Source organism: Somniosus microcephalus, chromosome 34, assembly GCF_052327205.1.
Source record: "Somniosus microcephalus isolate GS21.2 chromosome 34, FLI_Smic_1.0, whole genome shotgun sequence".
In the NCBI taxonomy this organism is placed as follows: Eukaryota; Metazoa; Chordata; class Chondrichthyes; order Squaliformes; family Somniosidae; genus Somniosus; species Somniosus microcephalus.
Genome location: NC_141020.1, coordinates 18,887,420 through 18,907,664, shown reverse-complemented (window position 1 = coordinate 18,907,664; position 20,245 = coordinate 18,887,420). Strand labels below are relative to the sequence as shown.

At 53.0% G+C, this 20,245-nt stretch overlaps 1 protein-coding gene across 2 annotated transcripts in view; it reads left to right on the top strand.

Moving 5' to 3' along the window:
- Positions 1-592: 592 nt before the first annotated feature.
- Positions 593-20,245, top strand: part of LOC147096856 (tyrosine-protein kinase receptor UFO-like) — a 91,160-nt gene continuing 71,507 nt past the window's right edge. For both annotated transcript variants that reach the window (XM_085973547.1, XM_085973546.1), the window contains exons 1-2: positions 593-1,095; positions 15,640-15,823. In XM_085973547.1, coding sequence (XP_085829673.1) covers positions 15,802-15,823 — 22 coding nt within the window. In that variant the 5' untranslated portion in view covers positions 593-1,095; positions 15,640-15,801. The remainder of the gene's footprint in view (positions 1,096-15,639; positions 15,824-20,245) is intronic.

The following is a 20,245-nucleotide window of genomic DNA, read 5'->3' as shown; positions in this document are numbered from 1 at the left end:
TAAAATAGATCGAAGGCAGGGCTGGGAGAGAACAAAAGAAGTGAAGAGACATTAAGAGGTATTCAAAACCAGACGAGATGGTGGTCGGACTAGTGGAGACAAAAGACGGCTCAGATTAGGTGTGAGATGTTCTGGCAGAATGGGAGACAGCTGCCGTGTGGGAGAGAGAAAAAAAAGGAAAGTGGGGGGGAGGGAAAAACCAAAACAAAGGGGTGGATACGGTGGCACGGTGGCATAGTGGTTAGCACTGTTGCCTCACAGCGCCAGAGCCCCGGGTTCGAATCCGGCCTCGGGCGACTGTCTGTGTGGAGTTTGCACATTCTCCCTGTGTTTGCGTGGGTTTTCTCCGGGTGCTCCGGTTTCCTCCCACAGTCAAAGATGTGCGGGTTAGGTTGATTGGCTATGATAAATTGACCCTTAGTGTTAGGGGGATTAAATACGTGGGGTTACGGGGATCGGGTGGGGTATGTGTTGGTGTAGGGGTTACGGGATCGGGTGGGATATGTGTCGGTGCAGGCTCGATGGCCGAAATGGCCTCTATCTGCACTGTTGTGATTCTGTGATTCTGTGATATATATATAAGTAAAAATGTAATAGGGGCCGAGGTTATGATCTGAAATTGTTGAACTCGATATTGAGTCCGGAAGGCTGCAAAGTGCCTAATCGGAAGATGAGGTGCTGTTCCTCGAGCTTACGTTGAGCCTGTGCAACTTGTCCTCAAATTTTCAACCGGTCCCTCCCAACGGTTAATCTAACTGTTGGCACTCACTGCCTCGGTCCACACATGGTGAATGGTCAAAGTACCAGATGGCACATGGTGGCTATGGAACCGTACCCCAGCAAGAGGGGCACCTTCAGGGAAGGAAGGGGGGAAATACTGGGAGGAGGGAAGAGCCTAATAGGTCGAAAGATGTTGCAAATGGCAACGGGGGCAGGCTGTGTTTTGGTTGAGTTGTGACTCATGCTTCCTCTCTTCTAGTTTTGCCGGACAAGCCAGAAAACGTGACGGTGACCTTCGCAAGCTCCCGTGCTCTGGGCGTCTCGTGGAATGCTGGCTTCAGTGGCTTCGCTCCACTCACCTCCTGCACTGTCCAGGTAAAAAAAAAAAACACCAAAGATCGATCATTGTGCCAGCTGTGGCTCAGCACCCTCGCCTCTGAGTCAGAAGGTCGTGGGTTCAAGTCCCACTCCAGAGACGTGAGCCCATAATCGAGCTGACTCGCCCAGTGCTGTACTGAGGGAGCGCTGCACTGTCGGAGGGGCCGCCTCTTGGATGAGACGTTAAGCCGAGGTCTCGTCTGCCCTCTCAGTTCCCTGTAAAAGATCCCATGGCACTATCGTAAAGAAGAGCAGGGGGAGTTCTCCCCCAGTGTCCTGGGGCCAATATTTGTCCCTCAACCAACATCACTAAAACAGATGATCTGGTCATTATCACATTGCTGTTTGTGAGATCTTGCTGTGCACAAATTGGCTGTTGCGTTTCCTACATTACAACAGTGACTACACTTCAAGAAGTACTTCATTGGGTGTAAAGCGCGATTGGGATGTCCTGAGCTCGTGAATGGCGCTATATAAATGCAAGTCTTTCTTTCTTTCGAACCCTGACCTCCGGCAGTCAAAGTGCATCGTATCAAGGTATCCTGCCCCGGCAATAGATGCCGACAGTGAGTAAACGTGAAGCTGATGGCGGGGGAGGGAGAGACAGTCTGAGTACAGCTTGGTGGGGCCCACTTAGTACAAGGGAGAGTCTTGGAGATCAAGGCTGTTCCTGGGGAATGACACCATCACAGTTCCTCACTCACACACAGGACAGGCCCACTTGACCTATGCTGTGAGGGACCGCCCATGACTTCAGCCCTACTGTCTCCCTGTGCCTCTACATGTCTCCCTGTGCCTCTACATGTCTCCTGTGCCTCTGCATGTCTCCCTGTGCCTCTACATGTCTCCCTGTGCCTCTACATGTCTGCCTGTGCCTCTGCATGTCTGCCTGTGCCTCTGCATGTCTCCCTGTGCCTCTACATGTCTCCTGTGCCTCTACATGTCTCCCTGTGCCTCTGCATGTCTCCCTGTGCCTCTACATGTCTCCCTGTGCCTCTGCATGTCTCCCTGTGCCTCTACATGTCTCCCTGTGCCTCTGCATGTCTCCTGTGCCTCTACATGTCTCCCTGTGCCTCTACATGTCTCCTGTGCCTCTACATGTCTCCCTGTGCCTCTGCATGTCTCCCTGTGCCTCTACATGTCTCCCTGTGCCTCTACATGTCTCCCTGTGCCTCTACATGTCTCCCTGTGCCTCTACATGTCTCCCTGTGCCTCTGCATGTCTCCCTGTGCCTCTACATGTCTCCCTGTGCCTCTGCATGTCTCCCTGTGCCTCTGCATTTCTCCCTGTGCCTCTACATGTCTCCCTGTGCCTCTGCATGTCTCCCTGTGCCTCTGCATTTCTCCCTGTGCCTCTACATGTCTCCCTGTGCCTCTGCATGTCTCCCTGTGCCTCTACATGTCTCCCTGTGCCTCTGCATGTCTCCCTGTGCCTCTACATGTCTCCCTGTGCCTCTACATGTCTTTCTATGTTTCTGTCTCCATGTCTCTGGGTGATTGTCTGTCTCACTCTACATCTTTCTCTTTTTGTGTCTCTCTGTCACAGCCTTTATCTTTCCTCTGTTGCTCCTTTTCTCTCTGTCTTTCTCTCTCTCTCTCTTTCTCATTCTTTCTCTCCCACTTTCTCTTTTTCTACCACTCTCTCTCCTTCCCACCCTCCCTCTCCCTTTTTCTCTCTTGCTCTCCGTCCCTCACCCTCTCTCACTCTCCCACTCTCTCTCCCTCTCTCTCACTCCCTCCCTCCTCTCCTGCTCTCTCTCCCTCTCCCTCACTCTCTCTTTCTCTCTCACTCTCTTGATCTCTCTTTCTCCCTCTCTCTCATGCTCTCACTCCCTCTCTCTCTCTCTCTCCCTCTCTTCTCTCCTGACTCCCGCCCTCTCCCTCCCTCTCTCTCACTCTCACTCTCTCTCTCTCCCTCTCTCTCTCTCACTCTCTGACTCCCGCCCTCTCCCTCTCTCTCTCTCTGACTCCCGCCCACTCTCTCTCTCACTCTCTCTCGCTCACTCTCTCGCTCTCTCTCTCTCACTCTCTCTCCCTCTCTCTCACTCTCTGACTCCCGCCCTCTCCTTCCCTCTCTCTCCCTTTCTCTCTCTCACTCTCTGATTCCCGCCCTCTCCCTCCATCTCCCTCACTCTCTCTCTGACTCCCACCCACTCTCGCTCTCTCTCTCGCTCTCTCCCTCACTCTCTCTCTCGCTCTCACTCTCTCTCGCTCTCTCTCTCTTGCTGAACTCCAAGCCTCAGGTTTGTGGTGAGTGCAGAGTTAATGTAGGTGACTTTGAATCCTCAAACCTTGCCAAAGGGTGAGTAATCTTTAGAAACATTTTTTCCACCGGCCTAATCACAGCCCGAGTGACTGGAAGGGGGTTTGGAGCCTTGTCTGGTGCTGGTCCTGTAACGGTGTGGCCAAAGGCAGGGCGGGGCTCCGGGCCTTTACACACGTGCGTGGCTCAGATCTTTGGGGTCAGGGGTCAGCCGGCCAGCTGACCCGCGGCAAAACCAAACTGTCCCTTCGCTGGAGGCTCCCTCGATAGATTCACAGCTGAAGCTGTTTTGTTCACCGTCCAGACCTTACGTCACATGTCTCCGCGCCTGTCTGTCTGTTTTTAAAAGCTATTTTCTCTCCTCCTGATTTCTTGGTCAATCTGTATCATTAATCAGCCCCAGCTAAGAACTAAGAGTGACCCCTCCCACCCCCACCCCTGGTGGCCCAGTGGATTGGCTGAGTTTGGACCAGGGCAGAGGGCCAGGGGAAGGGGCTGGGGGAGGGGGGAGGGGATGGGGCTGGGGTGGGCAGGGGCTGGGGGAAGGGGCTGGGGGAAGGGGCTGGGGACAGACAGGGGCTGGGGAAGGGGATGGGGGAGGGACGGGGCTGGGGTGGGCTGGGGAAGGGGCTGGGGGGAGGGGGAGGGGGAGGGGACGGGGCTGGGGGAAGGGGCTGGGGCGGACGTGGGCTGGGGGAGGGGAATGGGGTGAGGGACGGGGCTGGGGTGGGCCAGGGGCTGGGGGGAGGGGGAGGGGGAGGGGGATGGGGACGGACAGGGGCTGGGGGAGGGGGATGGGGGGAGGGGACGGGGCTGGGTGGACAGGGGCTGGGGGAAGGGATGGGGGAGGGGACAGGGCTGGGCTGGGCCAGGGGCTGGGGGAGGGGGAGGGGACGGGGCTGGGGGACGGGGGTTGGGGAGGGACAGGGCTTGGGGGAAGGGGTTGGGGAGGGGACATGGCTGGGGAAGGGGTTGGGGAGGGGGAGGGGACAGGGCTGGGGAAGGGGTTGGGGAGGGGACGGGGCTGGGGACGGGGTTGGGGAGGGGACAGGGCTGGGGGAAGGGGTTGGGGAGGGGGAGGGGACGGGGCTGGGGAAGGGGTTGGGGAGGGGACGGGGCCTGGGGGACGGGGTTGGGGAGGGGACAGGGCTGGGGGAGGGGGAGGGGGAGGGGACGGGGCTTGGGGGAAGGGGTTGGGGAGGGGACAGGGCCTGGGGGGAGGGGAGGTGGGACGGGGCTGGGGGAAGGGGTTGGGGAGGGGGGAGAGCCTGGGGAGGGGCTGGAGGAAGGGCGGGGAGTCCAGAACAAGGAGGCATAACCTTAAAATTCAAGCCAGGCCGTTCAGGGGTGAAGTCAGGAAGCACTTCTTCACACAAAGGGTGTGGAAATCTGGAACTCTCTCCCCCATAAAAACTGTTGAGGCTGTGGGGCTCAATTGAAATATTCAAAACTGAGATTGCTAAATTTTTGTTCGGGATTACGGATATGGAACCAAGGCGGGTAAATGGAGTTAAGATACAGATCAGCCATGATCTAATTTGACGGCGGAACAGGTTCGAGGGGGCTGAATGGCCTCTTCCTGTTCCGTGATCCTTAGGTGGGGAATAAGGGAGCTGATTCAGGCTCAAACACATCACTCGATGTTCCTAATGTTTCTCTGTTGGACTTTACTCCCCATCTGTTTGGAGACACACCGCCCCATTCCCACTCGGACCTCACCGTCCTCGGCCTCTTGCATTGTTCCACGGAAACCCAGCGTAAACTCGAGGAACAGCACCTCATCTTCCGATTAGGCACTTTACAGCCTTCCGGACTCAATATCGAGTTCAACAATTTCAGATCATAACCTCGGCCCCCATTACATTTTTTACATTATTTTTTATCCACACCTTTGTTTTGTGCCCTTCCCCCTTTTTCTCTCCTCCCACATGGCAGCTCTCTCCCATTCTGCCAGCGCATTTCACACCTAATCTAGAGCCGTCTTTTGTCTCCACTAGTCCGACCACCATCTCGTCTGGTTTTGAATACCTCTCAATGTCTCTTCACTTCTCTTTTGTTCTTTCCATCCCCCATTTCCCGGCCCCCAAACTGGCCTTTTAATCTGTTGCATTTTCTGCTTTTTTCTCGGTTCTGAAGAAGGGTTTCGACCTGAAACGTTGACTCTATTTCTCTCTCCACGGATGCTGCCTGGCCTGCTGAGTTTTTCCAGCGTTTCTGTTGTTATTTTGGATTTCCAGCATCCGCAGTATTTTGCTATTGACCTCTTGGGGATATGGTTCCAGACACACCCTCTTTTCAGCAGGGATTGCTGGGCAGCGGCCAACAGCTGGTATTCGTACTACTGGGGGGCGTGGGGCTGGAGATGACTCAGACCAGCTTGAGCTGAGACCAGGGATAGACGTGAAAATGAAGATAAGGAGCTTGTGCGGGGATGGGGAAGCAGGGAGGCAGCGGGACGCAGTGAGGACAGGGTGGGGGAGCGGGGATGGTCGTGGAGAACTTCCTGAGAGGGAGAGCTCACGGGTAGCTGGAGTTTGTGGAAGATGGAGGAGGGGAGGCAGGGTCAGGGGATGGGGGTCAGGGCTGGTGGCGGGGTCAGGGGATGGGGGTCAGGGCTGGAGGCGGGGTCAGGGGATGGGGTCAGGGCTGGAGGCAAGGTCAGGGGATGGGGGTCAGGGCTGGTGGCGGGGTCAGGGGACAGGGGGTCAGGGCTGGTGGTGGGGTCAGGGGGCGGGGGTCAGGGCTGGAGGTGGGGTCAGGGGATGGGGTCAGGGCTGGAGGTGGAGTCAGGGGATGGGGTCAGGGCTGGTGGCGGGGTCAGGGGACAGGGGGTCAGGGCTGGTGGTGGGGTCAGGGGGTGGGGTCAGGGGGCGGGGGTCAGGGCTGGAGGCGGGGTCAGGGGACGGAGGGTCAGGGCTGGAGGCGGGGTCAGGGAACGGGGGTCAGGGTTGGAGGCGGGGTCAGGGGACGGGGGGTCAGGGCTGGAGGCGGGGTCAGGGGACGGGGGTCAGGGCTGGAGGCGGGGTCAGGGGATGGGGGTCAGGGCTGGAGGCGGAGTCAGGGGACAGGGGTCAGGGCTGGAGGTGGGGTCGGGACGGGGTCAGGGCTGGAGGTGGGGTCGGGACGGGGTCAGGGGACGGGGTCAGGGCTGGAGGCGGGGCCAGGGGACGGGGTCAGGGCGGGGCCGGGACAGGGTCAGGGCTGGAGGCGGGGTCAGGGGACGGGGTTCAGGGCTGGAGGCGGGGTCGGGACGGGGTCAGGGCTGGAGGCGGGGTCAGGGGACGGGGGTCAGGGCTGGAGGCGGGGTTGGGACGGGGGTCAGGGCTGGAGGCGGTGTCAGGGGACGGGGGGTCAGGGCTGGAGGCGGGGTCAGGGGACGGGGGTCAGGGCTGGAGGTGGGGTCAGGGCTGGAGGCGGGGTCAGGGGACAGGGGTCAGGGCTGGAGGCGGGGTCAGGGGACGGGGCTCAGGGCTCGAGGCGGGGTCAGGGGATGGGGGTCAGGGCTGGAGGCAGGGTCAGGAGACGGGGGTCAGGTGATGATAACCAAATCCTACGGGAGCAACGCCCACTGCCGCTCCCGTCAGACGTTGGACAACCTGCCGTCCTTTGGCTAGACGTGGAAAGAGAATCCAGTCCCACAGAAGTTGCTGGTGTGGGAGGTGGGGAGAAACCTGCCAAGAAAAAGTAAACCAATCACGGTTAGAATTCCTCAGGTATGAGGAGAATCCAGTGGTTTGGAAACAAAATAAAGAACATATAGCGCCTTTCGCAAACTCAGGATGTCCCAAAGCGCTTTACAGCCAATGAAGTACTTTTTTTGATGCGTATCACTGTAGGAAACACGGCAGCCAATTTGTACACAGCAAGATCCCACAAACAGCAAATGAGATAAATGGGCAGCCAATCTGTTTTATTTGGTGGTTGGTTGAAGGATAAACATTGGCCCAGGACACCAGGGAGAACTCCCCTTGCTCCTCTTCGAAATAGTGGCCGTGGGATCTTTTACATCCACCTGAGACAGGGCAGACGGGGCCTGGGTTTAACGTCTCATTTGAAAGCACTCCCTCAGCACTGCACCGTCGGCCGGGACCTCTGCAGTGGGGGCCTGAACCCACGATCTTGGAATGGGAAAAATTCTTTTGAGTTTTTGCAGAGAGAACTGTTTACAGGCAACAGCTGTTGAGTCAGGGTCACCTGACTGTAGTGCGGTGTCACACAGAGCCAAGGGGCAAATATAGTAAATGCCTCGAGCAAATACCTAGGAGCGTTGTCCGTTAATATCCTGAATGCAGGCTCTTTGAGAGACTGAAGAACGGAAATAGCCAGCCAGTTAACCGGGGCACTTGGCCAAACCCAATTGGTGCTCACACCTTTGTAAACAGCCCCAGCCAGTCTGAGAGGAAAGCTGCTCTCTCACTGGGCGGAGAGGGGTAGAAAGGAGCTTTTGTGACAGCGAAACCACAAACAGTTCATCCCAATGCTGAAGTACAATCTAAGAGCAGTGCTGTTCGGCCGAGATGGGGAGGCGGGCTGGTTTTGGGTTCAGGGTTTCCTCTCCCACTGCTGTAAGCTCAGGCTCCTTGGAGGCTTTTTCTCTTGTTAGGCCGCTGGACTCCCACGTGTGGTGTTGTGGGAGGTGGGGGGGCGGGGGGACGGGGGGGAGAAGCAATCCTCTGGCCTGACTCTTAGCCTCAACTGGCATTCAACCGCGGCTGCTCAGATGGCACTCTCGCCTTGGAGTCAGAAGGCTAAAGGGATATGGGGAGAAGGCAGGGACAGGGTACTGAGTTTGGATGATCAGCCATGATCTCATTGAATGGCGGAGCAGGCTCGAGGGGCCGAATGGCCTACTCCTGCTCCTATCTTCTATGTTTCTATGTTGTGGGTTTAAATCCCTCTCCTGAGACTTGAGCACAAAAATCCAGGCTGACACATCCAGTGCGGTACTGAGGGAGTGCTGCACTGTCGGAGGTGCCGTCTTTCGGATGAGACATTACATTGACGCCCTCTCAGGTGGATGTAAATGATCCTGTGGCACTATTTCGAAGAAGAATAGAGGTCGTTCTCTCTGGTGTCCTGGGCCAATATTTATCCCTCAACCAACACCGCTAAAACAGATTACCTGGTCATTTATCTCATTACTGTTTGTGGGAGCTTGCTGTGCGCAAATTGGCTGCCGCGTTTCCTACATTTCAACAGTGACCACACTTCAAAAGTACTTTATTGGCTGTAAAGCGCTTTGGGACGTCCTGAGGTCGTGAAAGGTGCTATAGAAATGCAAGACTTTCTAAATCTCGAATGAACGGGTTGGCTTAAAAGGTGAGGTGTGAAGAAGGAATTGGCGCTGAGTTCTGGGGGTGAGGCAGTGAGAGACGCACAGAGACTGGAGCCTGGCCCTCGGGCGGTAGCAACTTGATGACCTCTTTGAATATGACTGTGCGATTCTAAATGGGCAGCGAAAAGCTTCAAAGGAGATGAATGACTCCCGAGGCATTGGGAAATTGGAAAAGCCTAGACATTGTGCTACATAGGGGTCGATTTTGTCGAACCTGTCGGGAAGAAGGCGGGACTTCCCCTTTTGGGTTTTTGACCCGCCTACTTCGACGTCCGGCCAATCCGCGCGATTTTCCCTTGATTGACCTTGTTGAGCCCGCCCAGCGGGCTCAGCAGGCCAATTAAGGGCCACCCGGCAACAGGTGACGTCACAAATTGCAATTTCATCTGTCACGATTTCTGACAGATGAAATATCAGTGTTTTACAGCTGTTTGATGCTGTGAAACACTGACAGTCTGAGTTCTAAGCTGAGTCCTTCTACGCAGACTCAGTTAGAAATCTCAGCAGCACTAAAAGTTGCAGGCTGTCACTTTTGACAGATCGCAGCCGTTCACTTTAAGTTCCGGCTGAGTGATGCGCTCCCGACGCCTAGAGGAAGAAAGGCTGTGAAGGTAAGTAAAGGTAAGTAAAAGTTCTTTACACACTTTAGACACACCAAACACACTTACCTTTACACTCATGCACCCATCACTCACCTGAACACCGACATCGCGACCCCTCCAACGCATTCAACCCGACGGCCCGCCGCTCCAACCTGGCGTGGTTTGGAGCCGTCGGGAAACCCACACGACACCCCTCAAAATAGGGATTAGGCTAAAAACTGCCTGTTAACTATCTGTTAACAGGCAGTTAATTGGCACTAATCCCTTCCCGCCTGGTTTTGGCGGGTCCCAGTGCGGGGTGGGTACTCGCCGCCCCTGAAGCTTACGTGGGGCGGGGTTTTGGGCGGGATGGTGGCAGGACCCCCAAAGTCGGGATTTCCCCCCCCCCCCACATGCCTGAAACCCTGCCTGACGGCTCCCCGAAAATCTAGCCCTACTCCAGAGTGGGACTGTGAGCCCACTGCCTTCTGACTCCGAGGCGAGAGTGCTACCCACTGAGCCACAGCTGACACCAACAAACTGACTTTTCTCCCTGGTCCCACATGAAGAAAATGTTCGGATAAAAATGGAGCCTTTACAGCCCGTACAAAAGCCCAGCATCATCTCCTGAGGGTAACTCGCAATGGGCAGTAAGTGCAATCGTTCCTACATCCTGAGAACAAGCCTAAAAAAAAATAACATGGGGTAGAAATTACTGCCAGCCTTTAGAGCACTTAACACGCTCGGAGCAGATTCCTATCTCCTCTTTTGAATAGGAGAGGTGTTAATTTAGTGCTCGTGTGGAGATGCCAGGGCAACAGCCATTCCTGCTCCGCAACCTTACATTTCTGATTTGGGAGCAAAGATCTCAAAGACTTTCCGCGCGAACCGCAACAGAATATTCTTAGTAAAAACGTTGCTGGCAGCTCTCAGGACTCTCTGATTCATGGGATATTTATGTAGAGACGAGGCTGAGGATCAGCAATGTGAGTTATTTTTGATGTTTGTTTAATAAACCAGCTTCCGGGTATCGACCCTCCAGCCACTGAAAACAGTTTCTCTTTATTTACTCTCTCTAAACTCTTCATGATTTTAAACATCTCTAACAAATCTCCTCTTAGCCTTCTCTGCTCCAAGGTGAACAGCCCGAGTCTTTCAATAAACAGAACGGCGTGTTCAGCGCGGAGACCCTTGGCTCTGCTCCCCCCTCCTCCTTAACCTTTGCATTAAGTCCACAGCAGATGCAAGGTTGACGTGCCATCGCAGAGAGTAACTGCTCCGTCCGGTATGATGCTGAGCCACACAGGCCAGAATGGTTCCATAGTCAAGTCCTGGCCAGTTCTGGGTTAGTCAATCCCAGATAAAGTACCGAAAGAGAGAAACATAGAAACATAGAAGATAGGAGCAGGAGTAGGCCATTTGGCCCTTCGAGCCTGCTCCGCCATTCAACGAGATCATGGCTGATCATCCAAACCCTAGCACCCGGTCCCTACACCGACAGCCATCCCACCCAAGCCCTATCCCCATAACCCCACGTATTTAATCCCCCCTAACACTAAGGGTCAATTTTTATCATGGCCAATCAACCTAACCCGCACATCTTTGGACTGTGGGAGGAAACCGGAGCACCCGGAGAAAACCCACGCAAACACGGGGAGAATGTGCAAACTCCACACAGACAGTCACCCGAGGCCGGATTCGAACCCGGGTCCCTGGCGCTGTGAGGCAACAGTGCTAACCACTATGCCGCCGTGCTGCCCTCTATGCCACCGTGCATTTCCCATAGTACCTTCCATGACTGCAGGACGTCCCGAAGCGCTTTACAGCCAATGAAATACTTTTATGAAGTGCAGTCACTGTTGTAATGTAGGAAAGGCAGCAGCCAATTTGCGCACAGCAAGATCCCACAAGCAGCAATGTGCTCATGACCAGATCATCTGTTTTTAGTGATGTTGGTTAAGGGATGAATATTGGCCCAGGACACCGGGGAGAATCCCCTTGTCTTGGTCTTTTACGTTCACCTGAGAGCAGACGGGGGCCTCGGTTTAACGTCTCATCCTAAAGACGGCACCTCCGACAGTGCGGCACTCCCTCAGCACCGCACTGGGAGTGTCAGCCTAGATGGTGTGCGCTCAGGTCCCCGGAGTGGGACTTGAACCTGTCGCTTTCTGACTCGGGCGAGAGTGCTACCCACTGAGCCACGGCGGACACTTTTATGTTCCTGGTCGCTGCCCAGTGATTTTCGCTGTGAAGTGCGTGCACTTGTAGACTTTGAGAGAGAGAGCAGGATCCAGGTTGGGTGTGATACCCCCACAGTGGAATAGTCTACTGCCTCTCCAGGCACGTACATCCACTTGAGTCTTGCATTGCAGAGTGGAAGGGTGCAGGGAAGAGCCGACTTCGGGGGCCACGTGTAACATCACAAATGTTGTCGGGAATAAATTCATTTATGGTCTTGATTGGGAGATTCATGTCGACACAAGAGAGTTGAAGTCAATTTATAAAAGCGATTTGAAGTGAAGTGTCAAACACCCTCATCAGGTTCCCGAGGAGATTAACGCAACACAGTGTTTCATCAATGGGGTTACCGAGGGCAGGAAATGGACTGGATTTAAGAAATCATCTCTTTCACTTCTCCATCGTACAGTTTCAGAATGAATCTCTCCTGTGGTCTTCCATTCACTTGAGTTTTCATCAGCACATTACTCAATCGTTGCCTCACAGGAATTCGTCTGCCTTGTATTTAGAAACATAGAAACATAGAAGATAGGAGCAGGAGTCGGCCATTCGGCCCCTCGAGCCTGCTCCGCCATTTAATGAGATCATGGCTGATCATCCAAACTCAGTACCCTGTCCCTGCCTTCTCCCCATATCCCTTTAGCCTTAAGAAATATATCTAACTCCTTCTTGAATATATTTAATGAATTGGCCTCAACTGCCTTCTGTGGTAGAGAATTCCACAGGTTCACCACTCTCTGGGTGAAGAAATTCCTCCTCATCTCTGTCCTAAATGGCTTACCCCTTATCCTTAGACTGTGACCCCTGGTTCTGGACTCCCCGGCCATCGGGAACATCCTTCCTGCATCTAGTCTGTCTAGTCCTGTTAGAATTTTATACGTTTCAATGAGATCCCCTCTCATTCTTCTAAACTCTAGCGAATACAAGCCCAATCGACCCAATCTCTCTTCATATGTCATTCCTGCCATCCCAGGTATCAGTCTGGTGAATCTTCGCTGCACTCCCTCCATGGCAAGAACATCCTTCCTAAGGCGATCAAAACTGCACACAATACTCAAGGTGTGGTCTCACCAAGGCCCTGTACAACTGCAGCAAGACATCCTTGTTCCTGTACTCGAACCCTCTCGCTACGAAGGCCAACATACCATTTGCCTTCTTAACCGCCTGCTGCACCTGCATGCTTACCTTCAGCGACTGGTGCACAAGGACACCCAGGTCTCGTTGCATTTCCCCTTCTCCCAATCTATTGCCATTCAGATAATAATCTGTCTTCCTGTTTTTGCCACCAAAGTGGATAACCTCGCATTTATCCACATTATACTGCATTTAGAGAATGGACTGAGGCAGAAACCTCGGGGACCAGGGTTAAAGCCTGGCTCTATCAAGTGTGGTGGGGTGGTGGGGGTGGTAGGAGGTCGCTCTTTGAGTGGGAAGTAGGTGGGCACACTCCACTTCAGCTTGGCTCTCCCGAGTTTTTATCAGGGTTTAATCACTGGTGGCTGTCCAGTGAATTTTGGTGTAAAGTGCATGCGTGGGTGGACATGGAGTCTGATTACTTTTTGGGCTGTAGGTGTCGCTGGCAAGGCCGGCATTTATTGTCCATCCCTAATTGCCCCTTGAGAAGGTGGTGGTGGTGAGCCGCCTTCTTTAACCGCTGCAGTCTGTGTGGTGAAGGTACTCCCACAGTGGGATCCAGTTTGGCTGTGATGCCCCATGCAGTGGCTCTCCAAGTGTGTAAATGCACTTGTGCGAGGCCAGTGCATGTATGCCGGTACCCCAACAAGAGTCAGTGCCTTCAGAACACGAGGGCAGAATATGCACTGATCTCTAAACCCATCATGGGAAAAACAGAAAATATGATTTTTTTCCCAACTCTTGCCAGTCATTTTCTGTCAGTGGTCAACACCAGAAACGCATGAGACATGGAGGCAGGCAAAGTTCACCCATTGGCTCCCTCCAAAACACAACAAAATGGCACCACTGCCTATTGGCTGCCTCTCCTGAGGGGTATCCATCAGTCTCAAGCTTCTGGCTCACAACCATTCTGGATATTTGCTAAACTATTCCTGACTGGACCAAGTTCAGAGTTCACATTCATCCAATGGGAGGCCATCCTTGGCCTGGGTTGCCTAGTTACAGCCTGTCACAGGAGAGAACCAGTAAGCTTCCCGTTGTCCGCTGTGGCTCAGTGGGTAGCACTCTCTCGCCTCTGAGGCAGAAGGTTGTGGGTTCACGTCTCGCTCCAGACATTTGAGCACAAAAATCTAGGCTGACTCTCCAGCGCAGTAGCGAGGGAGTGCTGCACTGTCAGAGGTGCCGTCTTTCGGATGAGACTTTAAACTGAGGCCCTGTCTGCTCTCTCAGGTGGATGTGAAAAATCTCCATGGCACTATTTGAAGAAGAGCAGGGGAGTTCTCCCCGGTATCCTGACCAATATTTATCCCTCAACCAACATCACTAAAACAGATTATCTGGTCTTTATCACATTGCTGTTTGTGGGAGCTTGCTGTGTGCAAATTGGCTGCTGCGTTTCCTACATTACAACAGTGACTACACTTCAAAAAAGTACTTCATAAGAACATAAGAAATAGGAGCAGGAGTCGGCCATTTGGCCCTTCGAGCCTGCTCCGCCATTCAATGAGATCATGGCTGATCTTCTCTCTCATCTCCACTTTCCTGCCCGATCCCCATATCCCTTGATTCCCTTAATATTCAAAAATCTATGGATCTCTGTCTTGAATATACTCAACGACTGAGCCTCCTCAGCCCTCTGGGGTAGAGAATTCCAAAGATTCACCACCCTCTGAGTGAAGAAATTTCCCCTCATCTCAGTCCTAAATAGCCGACCCCTTATTCTGAGACTGTGACCCCTGGTTCTAGACTCCCCAGTCCGGGGAAACATCCTCCCTGCATCTACCCTGTCAAGCCCTGTAAGAATGTTGTCTGTTTCAATGAGATCACCTCTCATTCTTCTAAACTCTAGAGAATATAGGCCTAGTCTACTCAATCTCCCCTCATAGGACAATCCCCTCATCCCAGGAACCAGTCTGGTGAACCTTCGTTGCAGTCCCTCTATGGCAAGTATGTCCTTCCTTAGGTAAGGAGACTAAAACTGTACACAATGCTCCAGGTGGCTGTAAAGCGCTTTGGGACGTCCGGTGGTCGTGAAAGGCACTGTAGAAATGCAAGTCTTTCTTTTTTTGAGTGGGAAGGAGCCGCAGTGTCGGTCTTCCTGAGTAAAGGAGACACACTTTAAAAATTGAGCGGCCTAGGTGGAGGCCCAAGGCCTCAGTATAGCAGACTGCTCGGGTTGAAGAGAGTACATAGAAACATAGAGACATAGAAGATAGGAGCAGGAGTAGGCCATTCGGCCCCTCGAGCCTGTTCCGCCATTCAATGAGATCATGGCTGATCATCCAAACTCAGTACCCTGTCCCTGCCTTTTCCCCATATCCCTTGATCCCTTTAGCCTTAAGAAATATATCCAACTCCTTCTTGAATATATTTAATGAATTGGCCTCCACTGCCTTCTGTGGTAGAGAATTCCACAGGTTCACCACTCTCTGGGTGAAGAAATTCCTCCTCATCTCTGTCCTAAATGGCTTACCCCTTATCCTTAGACTGTGACCCCTGGTTCTGGACTCCCCCGCCATCGGGAACATCCTTCCCTGCATCTAGTCTGTCTAGTCCTGTTAGAATTTTATAAGTTTCAATGCGATCCCCTCTCCTACGGGAGAAGATGAGGAGAATGGTGAAGTAATGAATTGGGCCGATCAGGAGAAGGAACCCCGGGGGGGGGAGAGGAGAAATCGCCGTCCCTGAATACGAATGGAATTTAAGATGACCTGTGTTTCGATTTTGAAGGAATCAAGAACTACTTTGTACCCACGTACACTTATCTTAAGTTTCGACTCATGAGGCCCTTTGTTTAGTTGGGGGGGGGGTGTGCGGAGAGGAAATGATCCGTAAGCACATTTTTAAATGAAATTCCCTTTCCTTGGTAACCACTTCTGCTTTTTAGTGAGCAATAATGCTTCCTTCGCACGTGAAGGTCTGGGGACAGATTGCGAGGGGACAACATTAAAAAAAAAAATTACCCGTTTGTTTTTCTTGTTTTTCTTTCAGACCCAACAGTCCAAGGACAACCTCGACCAGGAGATCTATTTTGAGGATATCTCTGTTCCGCCTTTCAGTCACGTGATCAGAGGATTGGCGCCATACTCGCAGTACAGGATCCGCTCGGCCTGCCGCACTGGGATTGGCAGCTCGCCATGGAGCAGCTGGGTGATGGCGACAACCTTCGAAGGAGGTGAGGTTGGGGGGGGGCGGGGAGCCCTGCCGACGCTCGGAGTGGAGTCCAGGGGGGGAGGGGCTGTTCGTGGTCTGCGGAGGGAATGGGCTCGACGGCTCCCAAGGCTTGTGTACCTTCTTTCCCACCCCCCCCCCCAGCCCCCCTTTGTCACATGTCAGCCATGGCCCAGTCGGCAGCAGTGTTGCCTCTAATCTTTTCCAGGCCATGCGGCCCCTTTAACAGGCTGCCCGGCCCATTCATAGAAACATAGAAACATAGAAGATAGGAGCAGGAGTAGGCCATTCGGCCCCTCGAGCCCGCTCCGCCATTTAATGAGATCATGGCTGATCATCCAAATTCAGTACCCTGTCCCTACCTTCTCCCCATGCCTCTTGATCTCTTTAGCCTTAAGAAATATATCTAACCCCTCCTTGAATATATTTAATGAATTGGCATCAACTGTCTTCTGTGGTAGAGAATTCCACAGGTTCACCACTCTCTGGGTGAAGAAATTCCTCCTCATCTCAGTCCTAAATGGCTTACCCCTTATCCTTAGACTGTGACCCCTGGTTCTGGACTCCCCCGCCATCGGGAACATCCTTCCTGCATCTAGTCTGTCTAGTCCTGTTAGAATTTTATAAGTTTCAATGAGATCCCCTCTCGTTCTTCTAAACTCCAGCGAATATAAGCCTAATCGACCCGATCTCTCCTCATACGTAATTCCTGCCATCCCAGGTATCAGTCTGGTGAATCTTCGAAATATTCGAAATGCAGCGCGTGCCCAGTCTATCCAATTAAAAGCCAGTTAGCCGGCTGCGCGGGGCCTCCAGATCCCGGCCGCGCAGCTTAAATGGAACATTTTTGGGTCGCACTCGCCTCCCAGTCAGAAGCTTGTGGGCTCCAGCTCCAGTCCAGGAACTTCTCTGCTGACACGCTCCCAGTGCAGTACTGAGGGGGCCCCCGCTGCACTGTAGGAGCTGCTGTCCTCTCGGATGAGACGTTAAACCGAGGCTCCACCTGCGTTCTCAGGTGGAGGTAAGAGAACCTACCCCACTGCTTCGAAGACTGAGGTCAATATTTATCCCCTCTAGCCAAACACCTAAAAACAGATTACCTGGTCACCGCTGTTTGTGGGAGCTTGCTGTGCGCAAATTGGCTGCCCGCGTTTCCCACATTACAACAGTGGCCGCACTTCAAAAAAAGTACTTAATTGGCTGTAAAGCGTTTTGGCATGGCCTTCAGTCATGGAAGGCACTTTGAGATGTCCCCAGGCGCTATATAAATGCAGGTCTTTCTTTGTTGACACACCAGCTTTCCAGGGAATGTCTTGGTTCGCCTCGTTCTGCCAGCAGCACAGATTCCCAGCTCAAGAGACAACGACTGAATAGAAACATTTGGGCAAGAGTGAAGCTGCAGCCCTCCCTTGTGTGTTGCTTGATGCCTCTGTTTGTTGTTTGCAAATTGGCTGCCACGTTTGCCAACATAACTGCACCATAACTTATTAATTGGCTGTGAAGTGCCTCGGGACCTCCTGAGGACCCCTTTCTTTTCTCTTACACCCTGCTCCCCTTTAGTCTCCCTGCTCCACGCGGACTGGCTGATGACATATACGAAAGAATAGCCAGGGTGACGTAAATCTCTAGTTTCCCCCCTCATCTTTATGCAGGAAGTGCCCTGCTTCTGCTCTGCACTTCCCACGATGAGGCACTTGAGGTCGGGAAGTCTACTGTGTGGCAAATTGCTCGAAGTCAACTGTGTGGCAGTTGAGGCCAACTTATTCAATATATTCAAGAAGGAGTTGGATATATTTTTTAAGGCTAAATGGATCAAGGGGCATGGGGAGAAGGCAGGGACAGGGTACTGAATTTGGATGATCAGCCATGATCGCATTGAATGGCGGAGCAGGCTCGAGGGGCCGAATGGCCTACTGCTCCTATCTTCTATGTTTCTATAATGTTAAACCGGCGTTGTCCAACACTAAAGCTACTAGCCACATGTGGCCAATTGGGACTCCAAATGTGGCCGTTTCAGCAACAGAAACTTGCATTTATATAGCGCCTTTAACGTAGTGAAATGCCCCCAGGCGCTTAGTAAATCAAAAATGAGCAATAGACACTGTCATTGGGCGCGCGATCTCAATGCTCATCTTTGCACGCCGTGTGCCTGCGAACTTTGACCTCTTTGCATGTTTGTTGGTTGTCGTCGTCGTACGTGTCTTCACACTGTTCCCTTTGGGGAACTGTATGAAGTGGTGGAAGGATTTCGGGCCGCGATTAACGCTCCTTCCGTGGCTGTAACCATCTTCGTACCAGCCATTAGGGTGGTTAGTCCTATGGCGGGAGGGTTTTACGGGCTCCCACAACCCATACGAGGGGGGGGGGGGCCACCCACACCCACGGACGCAAGTATCCCGCTGAATGTCAACCCAGAATTTAGAGCCGGAGCTCCGACTCCATTTGCCGGGACTGTCTGGAGCGGGGTTCGAAACCCTACGCCTTCTGGCCCAGCGGCGGGGATGCTACCGCTACGCCAAAGGCCCACTCCATTTGTTGGTGAAATGGTAAGACAAATAGCAGAGTGTGCGAGTGTTTTTCTTGATCATTGAGTGCTTTACTTCCTTGGGCAGTGAATGGTGGTAGATGTTTAAGTTAATATACACGTGCAAAGTACATTCACCTTATTGTGTGTGAGGTGTTTGCTACTATAATTAGTGTCGTGACTAAAACGGTGTTGCCCTCATCACATCTGTGGCTTGTCGGAGATTCTCATTGGACAACGCTGCATTAAAGCACCAATCAGCCCTGGTGTTGAGGTAGAAGATTATTGAATGGCGGAGCAGGCTCGAAGGACCGAATGGCCTACTCCTGCTCCAATTTCTTATGTTCTTTAAGGTAACTACACACCTAGTTGGATTAGAGACAAGTGCCCTATGGAGTTTGATGTTCTCGGTTCAAAGGCTATGAGCTACGAATCGGTGTCACCATTCAGAGTGGGTTTGTGAGTAATGGTTCCCCCGCCTGGACGGTACTGGAGATTGGATTGTTAGGCAGGTCAATGAGATGGAGGGCCAGCTTCTTTGCCTCAATCGCTCCGTACTGTGCAATCTAGACACCAGCCAGGTGTCCTCTTTACATCCCTCTGCCGGTCATCCCTTGAGGAGACGTGCAAGAGTGGCCTGTGGTGGCTTTCCCTCCACTTCTTCTGTCTACGCCTCTTCTAGTGTCAACCGTGGCTCAGTGGGTTCCATTCTCACCTGTGGGTCCGAAGGCTGTAGGTTCAAGCCCCGCTCTAGGACTTGAGTGCATAATCCAGGCTGACACTGCCAGCGCAGAGCGGAGGGAGAGCCGCACTGTCAAAGGTGCCGTTTTTCAAATGAGCTGTTAAACTCAGGTGGGTATAAAAGATCCCACGGCACTATTCAAAGAGGATTAGGGGAATTCTCCCCCGGTGTCCCGGCCAATATTTATCCCTCAACCAGCTCCTTGAAACAGATGACCTGGCCATTATCACATTGCTGTGTGTGGGACCTTGCTGTGCGCAGATTGGCTGCCGCGTTTCCTACATTACGACAGTGACTCCGCTTCGAAAAGAATTTCATCGGTTGTAAAGCGCTTTGGGACGTCTTGTGGATGTGGACGGGGCAGGTTTTTAACACTACTTCATGACAATCCCCTCTGGAATTGAAACAGAAAAAAGGGTGCATTTATTTGGGGCCTTATATGTCCCTAAAGTGCTTCATTTTCAACGAGTGACTTTTGAAGTTTAGCCACTTTTTTTTTTGTCGCAGTCAGACGCAGCAAGCCGTTTGCGCACGGCAAGATCCCAACAATGAGATAAATGACCAGTTGATGTGTTTGTGGTGTTGGGAGGAATGTTGGCCGGGACACTGGGGAAGGATGCCCACCCTCTTTGGAATACTGCCGTGGGATCTTTTTACACCTACCTGTGCAGGCAGACGGGGCCTCGGTTGAATGGCCCGCCCTTCACGGCGAGGAACCGCTTCGACCCGCTCGGCGCCGTCGAGTGGGCAACGGGCAGAACGTTCATCAGTTGAGGAGCGCATGGTTTCTGGAGCTGCTTTCCAGTGAAGCACGCCTGATGCTAAACAAGCTAAGCGTTAAACCTTCAGCAATTTAATATAATGAGAGTAACAGGAAGTAGTTCAGTTAAGCGAAATTCTGTGTCTGGGATTTGAATTATTCCTGGGAGGGAGCCCAGCTGTAGGAAAGGTGCCAGGTTAAGCTCTGAACCGATACATGGCTGGGTCAAATCCAATCTCAACATTCCTTCCAACCTGTCTTCTGAGACATTGGCCAAAGTCGTTGCTCACAATGCAAAATTTCCTTGTAGCCTTGGTGTCATATTTGACCCTGAAATGAGCTTCCCACCACATATCCGCAGCGTAACTAAGACCGCCTATTTCCACCTCCGTAACATCGC